This window comes from Macrobrachium nipponense, chromosome 22, assembly GCF_015104395.2.
Source record: "Macrobrachium nipponense isolate FS-2020 chromosome 22, ASM1510439v2, whole genome shotgun sequence".
NCBI lineage: Eukaryota > Metazoa > Arthropoda > Malacostraca > Decapoda > Palaemonidae > Macrobrachium > Macrobrachium nipponense.
In genome coordinates this window covers 79,429,780-79,447,618 of record NC_087213.1, presented here as the reverse complement: position 1 = coordinate 79,447,618, position 17,839 = coordinate 79,429,780, and the positions used below count along the sequence as shown (strand labels likewise).

The window sequence follows — 17,839 nt, the reverse complement described above, 5'->3', positions numbered from 1 at the left end:
AATTTCTATATCAGAAACACTCCACACATGCGCATATAAATACATTAATGTTTTTCACCATACGCCTACTTTCCAACTGGAGGGGTTACCACTAGAAGCTTACACCTTTCCGGTTTCTCTACGTCTTTGATGATGAGGTCATTAGCCACACTCCCATTTATGCTTGATCTTAAAAGAAGTTCGTACCCATGAAGAGCTGGGTGGACAGGTGAAAAGCAGGTCGGGAGCAATCCGCGGGCCTAACAAACGTGAGGTGTGAGGTAAATGTTGCATCACCCACAGCTGCCTGTGGCTGACTGCACCTTACAGACTGTTGGCTGTCATTTTAAATACTAGGTTTTTTTTCTCACCAAGCAAATAATTATTTCTTCCCCCTATTTCTTAAGCCATCCATCGTCTTGCAATGACTTCAGCCTTCCTCTGGGATTGTCAAACATTTTGAATCTGTATTTTATACAGGTAACAACGCCTATCGATGACTCCTTTATAATCTCTCTCTAGAGTTATTGATCTTGACGCTGGCGATTTTCCCATCTTGTCTCCTCCTCGTAAGCCCTTACTGAGGTCAGAAGTAGCTATTACTTCTATTCCATTCCATCTTCTTTTATACCAGTATCTGAATCTATGATGCTGTTAACGTCATTAGGTGAAGTTCCGCAATATCTTGGTAAGAGATTCTAAGAAAACCATAGTCCAAACCGTTTCCTACATAGAAATAGATTTGAGATATATCTGACAACGTTATTCAAAACTTGTCTTGTCTCGTTCAATGTTGCTGGCGGTATCAAAAAGTTTTTAGGCATTTCTGTTTTTGACATCCCAATAATCTAACTGTAAAATGTTCACACCGCCAAATTCAGACTACTCTACCATCCTCCTCGGAAGGTATTATTTATCAACTTTTATCCAATTTTAGTATCCCCGTCTTCTTCCAATGTCTATTTTCTGACATTTCAGATTGCTAATTTGTAAGAGAACTCATGTTCTTATTTGGATTTTATTTTTTTATGATTATCATGAAGTCAAGCCTTCTCCGAAACAAAAATTCCTTATTAGGCTCATAAATTCCAAGACGAACTCAGAATCATAATTTGGACCCTTAAGTCTGCTACTACATCTTCACGTTGAACCTTCCCTTGAGCACAGTTTGTTATACCGTCAGACCCTCACATTCAACATATGAACAACATTCAACATATGAACAACTACTAACAACTCAGTTGATTCCCTTGCACGCAGGTGATTCTTTAAAGTATATAGCTGTGTGAATTGGCAGGAGAGTCCTGAGATAAACGAACACTTTAAAGTATTAGCTGTGGTTAACTGATAGGAGATTCCAGGAATAACGAACACTTTAAAGTATATAGCTGTGTGAATTGGTAGGAGAGCCCTGAGATAAACGAACACTTTAAAGAATATAGCTGTGTGAATTGGTAGGAGAGTCCTGAGATAAACGAACACTTTAAAGTATATAGCTGTGTGAATTGGTAGGAGATTCCTGAGATAAACGAACACTTTAAAGTATATAGCTGTGTGAATTGGTAGAGATCCTGAGATAAACGAACACTTTAAAGTATATAGCTGTGTGAATTGGTAGGAGATTCCTGAGATAAACGAACACTTTAAAGTATATAGCTGTGTGAATTGGTAGGAGATTCCTGAGATAAACGAACACTTTAAAGTATATAGCTGTGTGAATGGTAGAACTGAATACGACTTTAAAGTATATAGCTGTGTGACCTGTAGAGACTGAGAAACACTTTAAGTATAATAGCTGTGATTGGTAGGAGTTCCTGATGATAAACGAACACTTTAAAGTATATAGCTGTGTGAATTGGTAGGAGATTCCTGAGATAAACGAACACTTTAAAGTATATAGCTGTGTGAATTGGTAGGAGATTCCTGAGATAAACGAACACTTTAAAGTATATAGCTGTGTGAACTGGTAGGAGATTCCTGAGATAAACGAACACTTTAAAGTATATAGCTGTGTGAATTGGCAGGAGAGTCATGAGATAAACGAACAAACACAAAAAACAAGCAGAGAAGAAGAAGAACTAGATTAAGCCAGCTTTATGCTGGCACGGGATCTTGCTTTTCAGCAGCCAGTAACCGTTAAGTTAATGATCATTCAAAGAAAACATTATCACGACATGATTAAAGTTCCTTCAAAAAAGCATGACTAAAAAATTCTTCAGGAAAACTAAGACGTGTGGTGTAACTTAAAATGCTCTTAATCCAACACAAATACAAAATATCTAGGAATATTTACTTAAAAGGTAAAAAGGAAAACGAACAATATTCTTCTGATAGGTAAAATCCGAAAGCTATAAAAATATCTTTTACATAAACTGAAAAACGTCATCCCAGTAGAGTCAGCAAGTGTTCACGTCGTTTTATTTTAGGGTCAAGTGTGAGCTTCCATATGCTAAAACGACGCAATGGTTTCATTAGCATTTAATTTATGATTCTGAAACCATCGTTTATGGTTGTATTGGACGAAATAAAAAAAAAATAAGAAATTACTCGCTCGCGGATATAAACTACTTCAATAATTAAGATTTTACGGCTAACTACCAAAACCTTTTTCTTCCTGTTACTTGCACTGTGTTCAGTGATATATAAAATATACAAGACTGTTAAATAAAATATATAAAATCTACCCATGTCACTGAGAACATAAAAAATACAGAAAGGGTTTTCAAAATCTTAAATAATGTGACAAAACTGAAAACTTGTATAATCATAAAGTCTAGCACTGGTTGAGAAAACAAATTAAGATATCTTCAAAATTGAATCGAACCTTTTGTTGCATCAACGAAAGTAAGACAAAAACTAATTTCCAAAATATCAACAGACATAGTAAATGGCCATGATGAGCAAACATAATTCCGGCCACCTTCCACTCCACCAAAAGAAATGTATGAATGACGAAGTCTGAATAAAATACTATAGTTCACTTAACATCCTGACAGAATCATACTTGCAAATTGTAGGCATTTAAAAACTGAAATATAAGCACTGAAACAGTAGGCTGTAAAGGAAATTATGAAGTAGAAAGGTCACTCGTAAAAACTTACAAAATGTAAATAGTTAAAATTGCTGAGGTGACTACTTAAGGACAATAAACGCACAAATAAATTCCACGAGATTTGGCAGCAAAAGTATATACCCGAAAAGACCATATCATTTATGTGCACAAGAAGGATATCTGCGACCAGTCATATACCCGTGATTGAAAAACATATAAACAAAGATGCTTACATGTAGAAATATAAACAAACACTCCCGTCCCACGTGAATCACAGAAACACACAAAAACAAATACTGATATATATATTATATATATATATCTATATATATATATATATATATATATATATATATATATATATATATATATATATATATATACTTAAGTGTGTGTGTATGTATATATATATATATATATATATATATATATATATACATACACACACACACACACTTAAGTAAAGAATTTCTGTGGCTTTTACACGCGCGACTTTTTAATATTCGCAAATATTAAGTCGCAAATCTCGTTCAACATCCAACTGGCTAGACATCGAAAATACCTTCCACCCATATGTACTACAAATGTCTGAATTCGAAAGCCGTATGTACAGCAGAGTCGATACCTACATGTACTACCTCCCTCTCTTGCTGGTTCAGTCATCGTCTATCGTTGCTTCTAAACCAGGAAACGATTAACATCAATTGTAATTCCCCTTGGGTGTAAGTTATTCCCGAAGCATAGTAACTTGCACCCTGACGATATTTCTGGCTAAAAATTAGATATATAAACATTGAATGTGACAAAAATTCATAATTAGCCACGTGCTACAAACTTACCAGTTATCTATCACGGTGAGGGTGGGTTGAACCTGAATTTGACAGGCATATGGTTCAGCATATACCTCTCGTAACGGCTCAATGATCTAAGTCACTGCTATCGTTGTTTCTAAACCGGACAACGGTTCGAATCCTGCCGGTGACGGAGCACATAACAATTATAAGTCCCTTTATGGTACGTTATTTCCGAGGTGTAGTGAACGCCATTTGTGGCTCAATAATCTGTGATTATATATATAAGGACGGAAATTATTCAATCGAAGAAACACGCAGGCTGTCAAACCGATAAAAATGAAATGTGTACGGAATGAACTGCCATACCGAAGGGCATAATCGTATTTGACATGCGAGGTTATACCAATTCATCCAGATGGGATGGGAGTCTAATGGCAAGAGGCATCGCCCTAATATATTCGTCTGCTTTATATTCATGGCGCTGACGGGAGGGGGCCACATTATTCCAAAATAGTATTTATCTCCATCGCATCTCCTCATGAAGAACTTACGCGATTATGAACTCGTATCAATGAAAAAGAAAGAGGTTTTATACAGTAAACGATACTGTTAAATTAACATACATCATTATGAAATCGAGCCAATCCTGCTTTTAGAAATATACAAAAGATAAATAATGTTATAAAGAAACACGCAGTTAAATATTATAAAGAAGTACATACCTTCTCAAATATAGTTACCTAAGAAAAATATAAACAAATGCACATTGTTATATATATATATATATATATATATATATATATATATATATATAATATATATATATTATATACATATATAAAGTAATAACTGTTAAATATTTCGATTTTGGTCTATTTTTATCAAAATTATGTATTAAATTCTCATAACTAGCAGTTGTTATTTCTAAAGAAATGCCAGCATAATGTTTTTTTATAACGAATGCTATGCAATACGTAGCACTCGAATACTTCCATACATAGATCCACACACACATGTGTGTAAATGTGTGTATGTATACAACTGATAAAAAGGGTGTTTATTACTAATCTGATTTTTATTGAGCTTAATTCAATCTTTCGCAGATGGAGTTTTTGAGCCTTTTGCGTTTCTAAACTGAAGAAAGTCTCACCTCTTCCTTTGAAACCAGGGATTTTCTTCTTGACAGGTCTACGCACCTCAATAACACCATTTCTCTCAGCCTATTTGACTGAATTGCGGGAATCGCACGAATTTCCGGCCCTACCACCTATCTCAATGTTTTTTTTTTATCGCAAAAAGTATTTTCTAATTATCACAAAAAGTCTAAGTTGAAAATGTTTTTTTTTTTTATGTCTTTACTCTAGATTTTTTTTTAGTTTATGTTGTGATTTCATAGGAAATTGTAAATGATGAATCACAGGTAACAGTAAACTATTTCATAACTTTTATGAATATTGAAAACATTGAGAGAGGAGAGAGAGAGAGAGAGAGAGAGAGAGAGAGCAGTAAATGTGTTGTGTTTATCCAAGATAACTTGAATCGCAAACGAATGAGAGTTATCATTATATTAAGAATCATCATGCAAATGCAAGTACTGGGTTATAAATAAGATCTGAATGGTAAATTAATTTGGAAATTGTGAATATTTTACAGTTAAATAGCGCAGACATTAAATACCCGTTTTAATCCTCGTAGCGACAGCAAGTTTCAACATAATATGGTCATACCCAAAATCGGAAACAAAATTTGATGATTTCCAAACAATTAAACGACAACTGGTACAGAATCTTTAGATAAATCCCTCTATTTATCTACAGTGGCACACTGTAAAGCTACATGAAGTGAATAAGGTTGCAAAAATTTTCATACAAGGGTTAATTTAGCAAAGATATGTTTGTGGCACTAACTGTTACCTTACACACATACACACATACACACACACACTGGCACATGCAACGCATATATATATATATATCTATATATATATAATATATATATATATATTTATATATATATATACTATGTACACGTATATATACGCATATATATATATACACAAATCCTATCTTTCAAATAAGAAAAAGAAACTCGATCGAAATACAGATCACAATTTCATTGTAGATAGAATATAATCTTGCTCTTGGCTATCCCCAGAATTTATAACAACTTGTACGAATTTTTTCAAATAAGCATAAATAAAAAAAAAAAAAGTCTATATTTATGAACCTCACGGAACGCACGTGATCATACTGACCCAGGTACACAAGCTTAGAGATTTAGTGAATAAATACGAAAATATAAAGCATCCATCTTCAAGAAATTAAGGAAGCAAAGCATGCAGACATTTTTGAGAGCTGGGTCTCTTCGTCTTCATCCGATGTACAGAGGAATTCACAGAAAGAATCTAAAATACGAAAAGTAAGTTGAGAGAACAAAGAGCCAATGAACATGGAGGAGAGGATGCAAGTAGAGAAAGCATTATTGATGGTACGTGATTAGAGCTGCTATACTCAGCCCGAAGTAGGCCTTTGCTACTGTGCCCATACATCAGATTCCACTGACACCTGCCAGGTAACACTTGTTCGTTGATTTACATCGGGAGAGACGTTTGGAAAAAAGAGCGCTACGTATGCTGCACCGAAGGGTTGGATTAGCACTCCACTAAAAGGTCAATACACGACCCTTAATGGCGAAAGACTGGGACATCTGTTCTCAACTTTATGGCTACACCTGCTGCCGATGGCAGGCCTATACTCTATACCTGAGCACGCGTTGACTTTCTCTCGATTCTTTTATTCGTTACACCCCCCCTCCCCCCCCCCCCCCCCCACTCCCCCCCCCCCCCCCCCCGCCGTCTCTCTCTCTCTCCCCTCTCTCTCTCTCTCGCTCTCTTCCCCCTTCCCCCCCCCCCCCCCCCCCCTCTCGGGTCTGAAAATTATCCTTACGTTGGATCGACTGTTAAATTCAAGTCTTGATCTTTGTAATGAAAACAAAATATAAAAGCGTCAATGAACATCATTCAGTTAAGTGTCGACTATTTCCCGGTATAACCTCTCCCTGAAAGTCCGAAGTGTATTATACCAAGTGTTAGACTCATGGGGTCACTACGTAGGTTTAGATTCACCTTCCACTGCAATTTGTCAAATAAATCCTTTTCTCTGGAGAATTGTGTGGCTACATTCGAATATGGAGTTTGCTTAGAATTTCTCACTAAAGATCTATAATGAGAAACTGGTACGTTTCTACTTACATTACAGTAATCAATCATGCATATATTCTCTCTCTCTCTCTCTCTCTCTCTCTCTCTCTCTCTCTCATCCGATACAACCCATACAGAGCTATACCAAATCGCCAGTTTCAAGAGATACCCGTCTATTGCTTTCCTATTCTCTCGTGATGAGAGAGAGAGAGAGAGAGAGAGAGAGAGAGAGAGAGAGAGAGAGAGAGAGAGACTCCACATTACGCTAATGAAAACTTATTGATTCATAATTCTAGGAAGACGAAGAAAGTGAAGGAAGCTGGATGAGAGAGAGAGAGAGAGAGAGAGAGAGAGAGAGAGAGAGAGATCAATGGCACCGGATTGGAAAAAGAGGAGAGGGACCATTGTCTACTCAGCTGAGATGTGGACGAGCCTAAACCGTCTCCTCAGTCATCATCATCATCATTATCATCATCATCATCGTCGTCGTCGTCGTCCTAATCATCATTAGGATGAAAACAATCCCAACCAAAAACTGAATCTGCCTAAAGAGCGGTTTTTGTCATTCTTTCCTCTTCGTTCTTTTTCTCTTCTCTCTTCACGGTGCGTATATGTCTCGGTACAGATGGAGAATGGATGGGGTGGGGGGAGACACACAGTTGAGGGAGGGAGTGTCTTAAGTGTATTCAAGACAAGGATGGAATTTTGGAGATTAATTTGCGTTTTACCAGTTGCATAAATTCTTTTTTTTTTTTGTGACTGACCACTGCATTTTGCGAAAAAAAATATGTCAACCGACCAGAATACCTATATCACTTCATGATTTCTGAACGAATATTGTGCGCTCGTGGCTGTGTTTGATATTGCAATATGTGACATTTTATTTCCAGCTACTCGAATATTCATTTTTTTTACAATAAATGCAAAGTGCCACATCAACAAAATCATTACCAATTCATTTGGACTCAAACCTCAAAAAGCAAAAAAAATGAAAGAAAGAAAAAAAGGATCTCTGAAAAAAATAAAAAAAGAGGTTCATGCATTTTCCCGCATTTTCCCATTAAATGCCATCATCCATAATTACTACAAGCGGAAATAATAAACGTCGAAACTGATATGACTGTCAATGACAAAGTTGATTTGTCGATAGGACAGTAAGAGAGATATAGACTGGACTTCAATGGGAAGCTTTCCCCCCTATTCCATTCATTCCCAAATTGGTCACAAAAATTGGCAGGGTTTTACTGGGCGTCCAGCGGACTGGGACACGCTGGCTATGATACATCGGCCATACTGGGAATAGTGCGACAGAGCCGTAACGAGGACACGCATACGTACAGGTATATATAGGTATGCATGCACCTGCCACTGACTGCGTCCACAAATAAATGACTACTGTAACGAATATATAATATATATATATATATATATATATATATATATATATATATATATATATATATACACATAATATATATATACATACACATATGTGTGTGTGTGCTCGCGCGTACATGTGTGCTTATCTGTGCCTGTGTGCGTAATGTGTGTACTGTAAAGCATATTTAAAATACACAAATGCTAATGACATTATACACATACGAAAGGAGAAAGGTTTATAAAAATTTTGTGTATCAATCACACATGCATTGATTATCAGGCTCACGCGAGTATGAATACGGAAGAACATACGGTAATTAAATTAAAAGTAATACGTATCAGTGGCGGAATGGGGCCACAACGGTACAGCCATTTGGTTTCTCTGCAAGTCTTTATGGGTAAATTGTTGTCTCCATACCCATTTTTCTTGACGCCCATCAGATGCTGGTACGCATTTACAGGTGGGTGGGATGGTGATTGGTAGGCCACGGGTTTTGCTTGTGTTTGTGGGTGTTTCTCCACGGATCTAGCATAAGTGAGCCGGACACTTCACCACTCAGCCACACCTCTTTGGCTGACTGTAACCTATACACGGAAGAGGTTCTTCAAAATGTTGGCATCTCGCGGTAATGTTTTCGAAAATTTCAGGATGAAGTTCTTACGTCGACATAACTTCACTCTTTTCTTCTTCCTCGTTTGGAGTACTTGTTCTCCAGTGTGATCTTCCCGTGCTGACTTTCATCTCAAACTCTAGGACAGAGTTTTGTCATCAGTCAAGTTTATTTTGCCAGCTCTAATGTTGACCTCTGCGATAGACGTCAAGTGAATTCATTATGTTTGTCGTGGGAAATGTACTACAACGACACATATTCGTAGGAAATGTACTACAACGACACATATCCGCAACATTACGCGACTGCTGCTGCTCATAGTGTGTCGTTTTCTGGGATCATGTTTAATGCCGCTCATTTTGCCAGGAGTTTTTATCTTCGCTGAAACTTAAATGTGGAATAGTTTGCCCAGCGCAGTTGTGGAATCTTCTGATCTCCAAACGTTGAAGCGAGGAGCAAATTTTCCCGCTTTATCATGACTCCTACTAATTCAGATGTATCGGTTTTATTTTCTATGCCTTCATATTTATTTATTTATCACTTCTTCCCCTACCACGTCTTTCTCTGCGAGCTGATTTCCCTTTAGAGCACTCTTGGGTTTATAGTCTTTGACTCTGTTCTTAAAGGTCTTCAGATGAAGATTTAAAGAAAGATAGAATAACAGGAAGTGGAATCGCCAAGTCCCAACGCTGTTGTAAGGTGTACATATACACATATACATACATACATACATACATAAATATATATAAATAAATATATATTAATATATATATATATATATATATATATATGTTTATATATAATATATCTATATATATATATATACATATATTATATATATATATAAGTATGTATATATATAATAAATAAAAATTAAAAATTAATATATTATATGTATATATATTATATATATATATAATATATATAGTATATATATATATATATATATATATATATTAACTTTGAAAATTAATATATATGCACATGAGAGAGAGAGAGAGAGAGAGAGAGAGAGAGAGAGAGAGAGAGAGAGAGAGAGAGAGAGAGAGAGAGAGAGATGGTATTTGAAAGTTTACAAGTATAAACATTAAGGATCTTGAGTATACAGAATTCAATGGTCACTATTACTAGACATATATTTAATACCCACAGTAACTTCTTAACTTCTCGCCACTTGCTTTAAACATGACAACATATTACTCATATTTTCTATTTATCTAAATTTCATAAATACAGTTACTTATATATCAAGCTCTCATTAAACAATTCATTGCATGAAAAAGGAAAGGAAAATATGGGATATTAATACACATCAATAATACGACAAATGTCTATAAGGAATATAAACAATTATTTACAATAAATAGCTACCAAAAAATATTTCAAAGTTAATGTTAACATAGATATTGCCATCAATCAAATCAAATGAGATTTAAACGATATTTTATTTTAGTAATAATGTATTTGATATATCTCACACACAGCAGTGTATCGTAAAAACTCTGTGATAACTGACACACGGTAGCTGCGTCATGTCATTTTCATTCACACGCACAAATTTTTCATTCGTTCTATCCAAATTTTCCGTATACGTTAACTAGTTCAATACCATACTGAATAAGTACAATTTATGAAATTTCATAACGTTATCGCAAAACCGCCGTAGAATTGTTCTCAATGACACGCTACTCCGACAGGAAACGGACACAGGATAAAAGACTTATAATTCCAGCAGGTGCGTAGCATGTTCTGCGTATACAAATGTCTTCTTGGCCCACATGTGCAGCAATCTCGTCAACATCTACACAACTGCTCCCCTCAGTAGGCTTATTTGAGGCTGAAACTGTGCTGTTCTCCTTAAGTTTCAGCTACTCCTCTGGACCGGATTTATTTCACCATAATGTCATTACCGCAATGCTCAGAAAACTAATCTACAGAATCATGTGCAATTTGTGAATAAATCAATCACAAAACTGACCACCATACTATTATATCCACAAATGAACCTCCCCTAATGGGAAGAGGTAACATCAATTAAGCAATCTAGTAGCTCTCCTCACGTGCGTGTGACCGTGTTAAGTGTGTCATCAGCCATTTCACTTTCTCTATTCATTAAATGCCTAAAACCTTCTACCATTGTGTGAAATGGATGGAAAACTGACGACGTCGCTAAATAAATAAGCCGAGGTCATATCAATGAACATTTGTAATGATTTTGTTGTACATTAATTGAAACATAGTTTCATACGAACCCGTTGTTATTTTAAGAATTGTAATATTATGTCGTTATAACATTTAAAACATTTTTGCGAACACTTCTATTTAAAGAGATTACATGAGTGCATAGTATAAAACTAAATATTTGATTATCTCAATCGCTAGTATATTTAAATATTAAAAGAATGAATTCCTAGATATAACATCAAAATAAAATTTTAAAAATTCATCTCACTAACTACATCTACCAAACCATACATACAACTAAAAATATCTTCAAAATATCTGTTACCATATTCCAATACACATTTAAAGATTTCATTGAAGATGCTAATATTGATTGATATTTCACTCTAAGCCTGACTCAATGAGAGGACTTCACAAACACATATTCGACATCTGTCATTTACCAATTTGTTTTATTTCTCTAGACATGTGAGACTGTTATAGCATCGCCTGTTGCAACTGCACTCAGCCAAGTAAAAATTACAGCGGTTTGGACATACCTACGTCTTGCTAGAATCCTAAGCACATTTTTACAAAACCCTAGCCATATATGGCTGTAGACTTAAAAGTCTATTGAAGGGAGACCTGCTCCTCTTGCTGGATATCAGGCTGAGGAAAAATTCCCTAGTGAGTAAAGATCAAAATGACTTCTGTGTGCAAAGCTCATCAATGATTAAACCAGATATGTCACGCGAATCCTTTCCCTTATCCTTCAGTGAAGACGGAAAAGAAACTTCATCCCAACTTTCCTTGCCTAAAGTCCGCGAGGTTTGGCTTTACCACACTCCTGGGTGGAAAAGGTGTGCTACTCCTGTAAGTTTCATTTGTTCTGGTCGGCTAGTATAGTGGTTATTGTCGTGAGATGTCACTCAGATGTTGCGGGTTCACGTTTCCCTTAGGGCGATGAGAAATCACTGGCTGTATCATGATCAGTTACTGCTGCGGTGGGAGACTGAAACCAACATTCTTTGGAAGCTTGAATGTCAAGCCAATAGCACTTGTGTGCTTCTTCCATGTGAATAGGTTTCATTTACTGAAATAATGATAATAACAATATCTGTCACTGAATCTTACAAGTGCTGAAAGATTAGGTGGTGTGGTGTGGCCACGCAGAATCTGGTGTAGAATGCAGAGTGTAAGTAAGTGCTGCAGGCTTTGATACAGGCTGGTTATGCGATGGTACTTCATCTAATGTTAGCTTGGAAATTTGAGGAAGCACATCATCTGTTTACAATCTCCTCAGGACCTCAGAAAGAAGACCTAGCAAAACTACTAAGTCCAAAGGATCAATCCGCTGTGCTGTATTCTGACATCCATGACACCAACATATCACAACTGGCACAGCTAGAAGTTTCACAGAACCTCGTTTTTGTGGATGTTTGGTTATAAACTTAGACCTGAAAGACAGAAGCACCAAATAGATGGAAGAAGTCAAGAAGCTGAAAAGCAACTATCGATATATACATCTGTTCTCCTTGATATAGAGGGTAACAAAATTGGTTACACGGTACTGATGTACCACAATCCACTTGAAATGAGCTTGGGGGAAAGATTGCATTATCTACCAGATCATCCACGCCACTAGAATTTATATCACCCTTCAAACGAACGTGGTAACTCGAATGGTGTTTAGATAATTAATTTCTTCTTTACAGGAGAAGCAATTTGGAAATTTCCAAAGCTTCTTAAGCGATGTTTGCATACTCTGGCGCAAGGTGAGGTCTCATTCTTTCACGGCAAGCATGGTCTATTGCAGTGTGTCTGCTTGATGATGCCGCAAGCATCCTCAATGCTGATACTTGAGAGAAGATCTCTCTTCTATTTTGCGTTCCTTGATCATCTCTAAATCTCCACACTAAACTTCATAACAGATAATAACAAATAAATTTCAATAGTCCTCGGCAAAAACAAGCAGTGGAACGCAAACAGACCAAAGCGTAACCAGAAACAACACCAGGAAAGGAGCAAGGACGGCAGAAGAAAAACAGAGATGAAAAAAAAAGGATAAGGGACCAACTGAAAAACCACGCTACAATATGTCATCAAAATCCTATCACTACTTTCCAGTTATCCTGCTACCTAATGAAAAAAAAAAATTGGAAGGATGATAGACAGAAAATTAAACAAGATAAGACGCAATACATTACGCCTTGGTGATCACAGTCTTCCAAGAAAGACTATACAATTTTGCCCAAGGATTCTTGGAATCTTAACCTGAAAAGATAATAAAAGGTAGCGCAGGCTTATAGCAGAATATAGTATCCATAACAAGACTTGGGTGATGGATTGAAGGTAGCTGTCTTCAGGACTTGATGTGTCTTGTAACACTTCCCTTCAGCAATCAATTCTTTAGACACTACTGTTATTACTGCAAAAGTGTTTCCCTACGCTTAGCTTCAAGATTACACTGTAAAACCAGTCAACAAGTGATAAACTACTATCGAAATCCCCGTCCACGAGTCACCACACATCTCGGGGAGAATTAACCACAATTGTCAACAAAGCAACTAATTCTCCTTCCAGTACCTCAACGAGACTTACGAGACAAACAGTTCATTACAATGACCACATTAAAATAATGTAAATGTACATTATTTTACCTTAAACGAAAAGATGTGGAGCTATTTCTCAAACTTTTGCTTTGTATTTATTCCTTGCATTGTTTATGGACTTCAGGCATAAAATGGCAGCTTACTAGATCTGCTGGTGTTAGTACTTATATATAGAATGAACATGTATAACTTTGAATTCAAAAGAGAATGGAGTAGCTACAGAATTGATTAAATATAGATCTGCTCTAAGCTCTCCGGCACTAAATCCTCCAGAAATAATGAGAAAAGAAGTTGAAAACTTCCATAGGCAATAACTAGCATCGCGTATTCAACGCTCCAGATCAGTTTTGTAAAGAAAAAACATTACTTCATAACTTATAATTTACTGTATTTTGGTAGCAAAGATGAGTAATGACGCTTCCAATGAGATCCCATCCCATATGACGAGATTAAACATAATATGCAATTCATGAAATGACCAAATGACACACTATATATATATATATATATATATATATATATATATATATATATATATATATATATATATATATATATATATATATATACACATATATATATATTATATATATATAATATACATACATACATACATATACATGTATATATATATGTGTGTATGCTCTCTCTCTCTGTCTCTCTCTCTCTCAAAATATATATATATATATATATATATTTATATATATATTATATATATATATATATATATATATATTATTGGTATTTGTATATATGTAATGTATATTTACTATGTATAAGTAGTGTACATAAGGTATAAACCGAGACAAAACGTTCAGTGGAAGTAGTACGGCCTCGTCTTTCGTGGTTTATTCGTATATTTGAAACCCCACAACTAATTTCGTATTATTTGTGTATTTCTCTCCCTGAGCCGTATAGTCAGATAAATCATCTGCCGGCGATATTCCCATGAATAATCATAACTTTTATGTTGTACAATATACTAGAACATCATGCCCATAAATAACCCTTTGATATTCTATGTCATCTACCGTGGGGGTTTTGCAAGTCAAGATCTTTATGCACAAAGATATCAAACTTATCTCACACGATGACAAATTTCAGAACGGTATACATCCATTTAAATTTGGACTTATTGAGGCGGCTGCGAAAACTGCCTACAACTCCCGGGCTTATTTTGAGCGTCAGGCATCCAAGAAACGTGTAACCGCATGGTTTTTTATGAATATGAACAAATTCCAGACAATACACTTTTTTCTTTCATTTTAATAGTTATTTTTAAAAAAACAGACACTTCTATGAAAAATACAATAAACTGTTTGAGCAATCAATACTAACTCACTCATCGGACTTGGGGAACGGATTGTATTGTTAACTCCATTAAAAAAAAAAAGCGCTGGTCTTAACTTTTCCTTTCAAAGGAGAGGAAAAATCTCATTAAAAGCAAAAAGTAGACTTGCGGGACAGAAAGTTTCTTTACTTCCCATTTTAAGCAATTCAAACACACGACTGCTCTTATTCTCCTTAAATGCCACGAAGTTTGACAGGTAGTCTTCAAGCTTAATTTCAGCTCACGCTCCAAAAGGAATGTCAGTTCAAGCTGTCGATATGTCAGCCACATATCATAATTACTTATCCATGAGTTTTCAGTGATGATGAACATGTTTTAGGACTCTCTCTCTCTCGACTCTCTCTCTCTCTCTCTCTCTCTCTCTCTCTCTCTCTCTCTTATGGCACTACGTTAACAGACAACTAGAAAAGATACGGGATGCCTGCTTCAAACTTAAAAATAACATAAGGATTGCTAAAAAAAATATTCAAAATAATGACAACCGTCAAAAAACATTATGCGTAGGAGTGAACATAGCAACTCATACTAAAAATATAATTATGACTACTGACATTGCACATATTTACCTAACACAACTAAAAAATATCAATACCGTCTCCACATGTTTTTGTAATCCCTTGGTTTATCTCTTTCTCCTCCTCTAAGTCAACCGGCACTTATTATCTTTCAGCCGGGTAACTGGCTCTTTTCTCCTTCACCCGCAGTGGGCAGCTATATGGAAGCTGGGGTACAAGAACGAAACAGATTGATGAAGTATAAATATCATATGAGCACTGTAGAATCTGTTTTAGATTTCGTCTAACTACTATCTGGATTTACAATTGGCGAGCAGCGAAAACTAGTTACTCACACAACGTGTTAAATGTGTTTATTTAAAAAAAAAAACACTTGCAAGAATATTTGCAATTACCTTAAATAAAAAAACACATCTAATGGATTGCTCGTCGTCTGAGATCTTAGATCGCTTTAACGAAAATTTGTAAAAGGAACTGCAAAAGTAAAAAATGGCAAATGACCTTCACTGCCTCTATAATGCAAACAGTTCACTTTGACATTGATATTTCTTGTAAGAAGAAAAACATAAACAATGATTTTTAAAACATTTAATAAGTGAAAAACGAACAATACCCTTAACACTTATAGAAAAAATGGACTCATAGGTCCGAGTCCTTTACTGACTTCAAGAAAAATGGTGCTCTCTGGAACACAGCTTTCTTGAGCTTTTAGATGATATGAACTCAAGCATCATATCAAAACATTGGAAACTGTTAAAAAAAAAAAGTCAATGCTATAAAACAACCTTCTTTTCTCTTACTGCATATACAGAAAACCACAGGAGGTCGATTGCTTTCGCTAAGCTACAAGAAATAAAGAGAATGAGAAGCGAATGTTATAAGAATGGTGCAAACAATCATGAATACTGATAGATCCAAAAAGCGCCCCTACGCTGAAACTATCCCGCCCATCCCCTTCTCAACAGTCATCTTATGGCGGTAAGGAAAACAAACTCTCCTGGCTCAGCGAAGGCTGGGAGGGGGGCGTGGGTGGTAGCCATCCCGTCCCCCACCCGAACTCAACAAATCTTAGAGTGGTAGGGGAAACGAATGCCTGCCTGAGGAGGAGGGGTTGAGGGCAATGCCCCCCGTTTTCGGCGGAAGCCAGAGCATCATCCCGGAGCAGCCTGAGAGTTGTCTGGGCCAAGTGGCTCCCTTGTTAATGTTATTTCTATGCAAATTCCGCGCTGAGGACCCCACCGCGAGATATGAAACATTTCCTTAGTTAATTATGCGACGTCCAGGCCACTTGCGAGACGATGGATTTCCTGGTCTTTGTATTTAGACATGAATACATTTCGGAAGTGTCACTGCGCAAGGTGTACGCACAAACAAACGAACGCATAAATGGCAGAAATCATATGAAGATTAGGGAGGAGAGGTGTTCAGTGCTGTCTTCTTGGAGATATTCAGCTGCATGATAAAAAATAAAAAAACAACTCGGTTAAGATCTTTATAAACAGTTAGTTGCCACCTTCACGACATTGTCACTAAAAGAAAAATGAATAAAGAATCAGATATCAACACCAAACAAGAGCAATAACTTCGAGCAATAACTTCGAAGGTGTAAGTGTCTTCTAGCTGCTCATGGAGATGCTTTAAATATTCACAAAGCATTAAAAGTCTTTGAATTCCAAAAACAGTATTTTGGGAACGCGTTAATAACCATCAGAATAACAAACAACCCAATGTTTTATTTATTTTCATTTAAGTGACAAATCACACATAATGATCCCCGTCATTCATAGGAATCAAAATCAACACGATACATCTTGTGCCACCCCAAGAATTCGATTACACCCGTGTTTCTGAAACTGACACGAAGAACTGATAAAATACAAGCAAAGGACAATTAGAGATAAAAAACGGAATCAGAACAAGTTAGTTTAGGCAGATATACGAAAACATACTAATGTATACTGAGTGCTGCCTAAATATCTCCATGTTGAAGGCATGTACGTACAGTCATGCTCTAATCTGACGCAACATGACTCTTTTCGTATCGTCCAAAGTCTCGGACTCAATGTAACGGTTGCTGAGTAGTGTTACAATTTGTTTCTATTTTCAAAGTCATACGTGTCGACCAGTTTAAGAGTTTACAGCTAACACAGATTACGTAATCCATAATCTGTGACATGGTGTGA

At 36.1% G+C, this 17,839-nt stretch overlaps 1 protein-coding gene across 1 annotated transcript in view; it reads right to left on the bottom strand.

Annotated features, from left to right (window-relative positions):
- The window catches only part of LOC135198327 (uncharacterized protein DDB_G0271670-like), a 168,397-nt gene extending 159,251 nt beyond the window's left edge, over nucleotides 1-9,146 (bottom strand). Inside the window, exons 1-2 of the mRNA XM_064225898.1 lie at nucleotides 9,067-9,146; nucleotides 8,823-8,930 (exon numbers count right to left, since the gene is read on the bottom strand). Of these exons, the coding sequence (XP_064081968.1) occupies nucleotides 8,823-8,930; nucleotides 9,067-9,146 (188 nt within the window). The remainder of the gene's footprint in view (nucleotides 1-8,822; nucleotides 8,931-9,066) is intronic.
- Nucleotides 9,147-17,839: the final 8,693 nt, after the last annotated feature.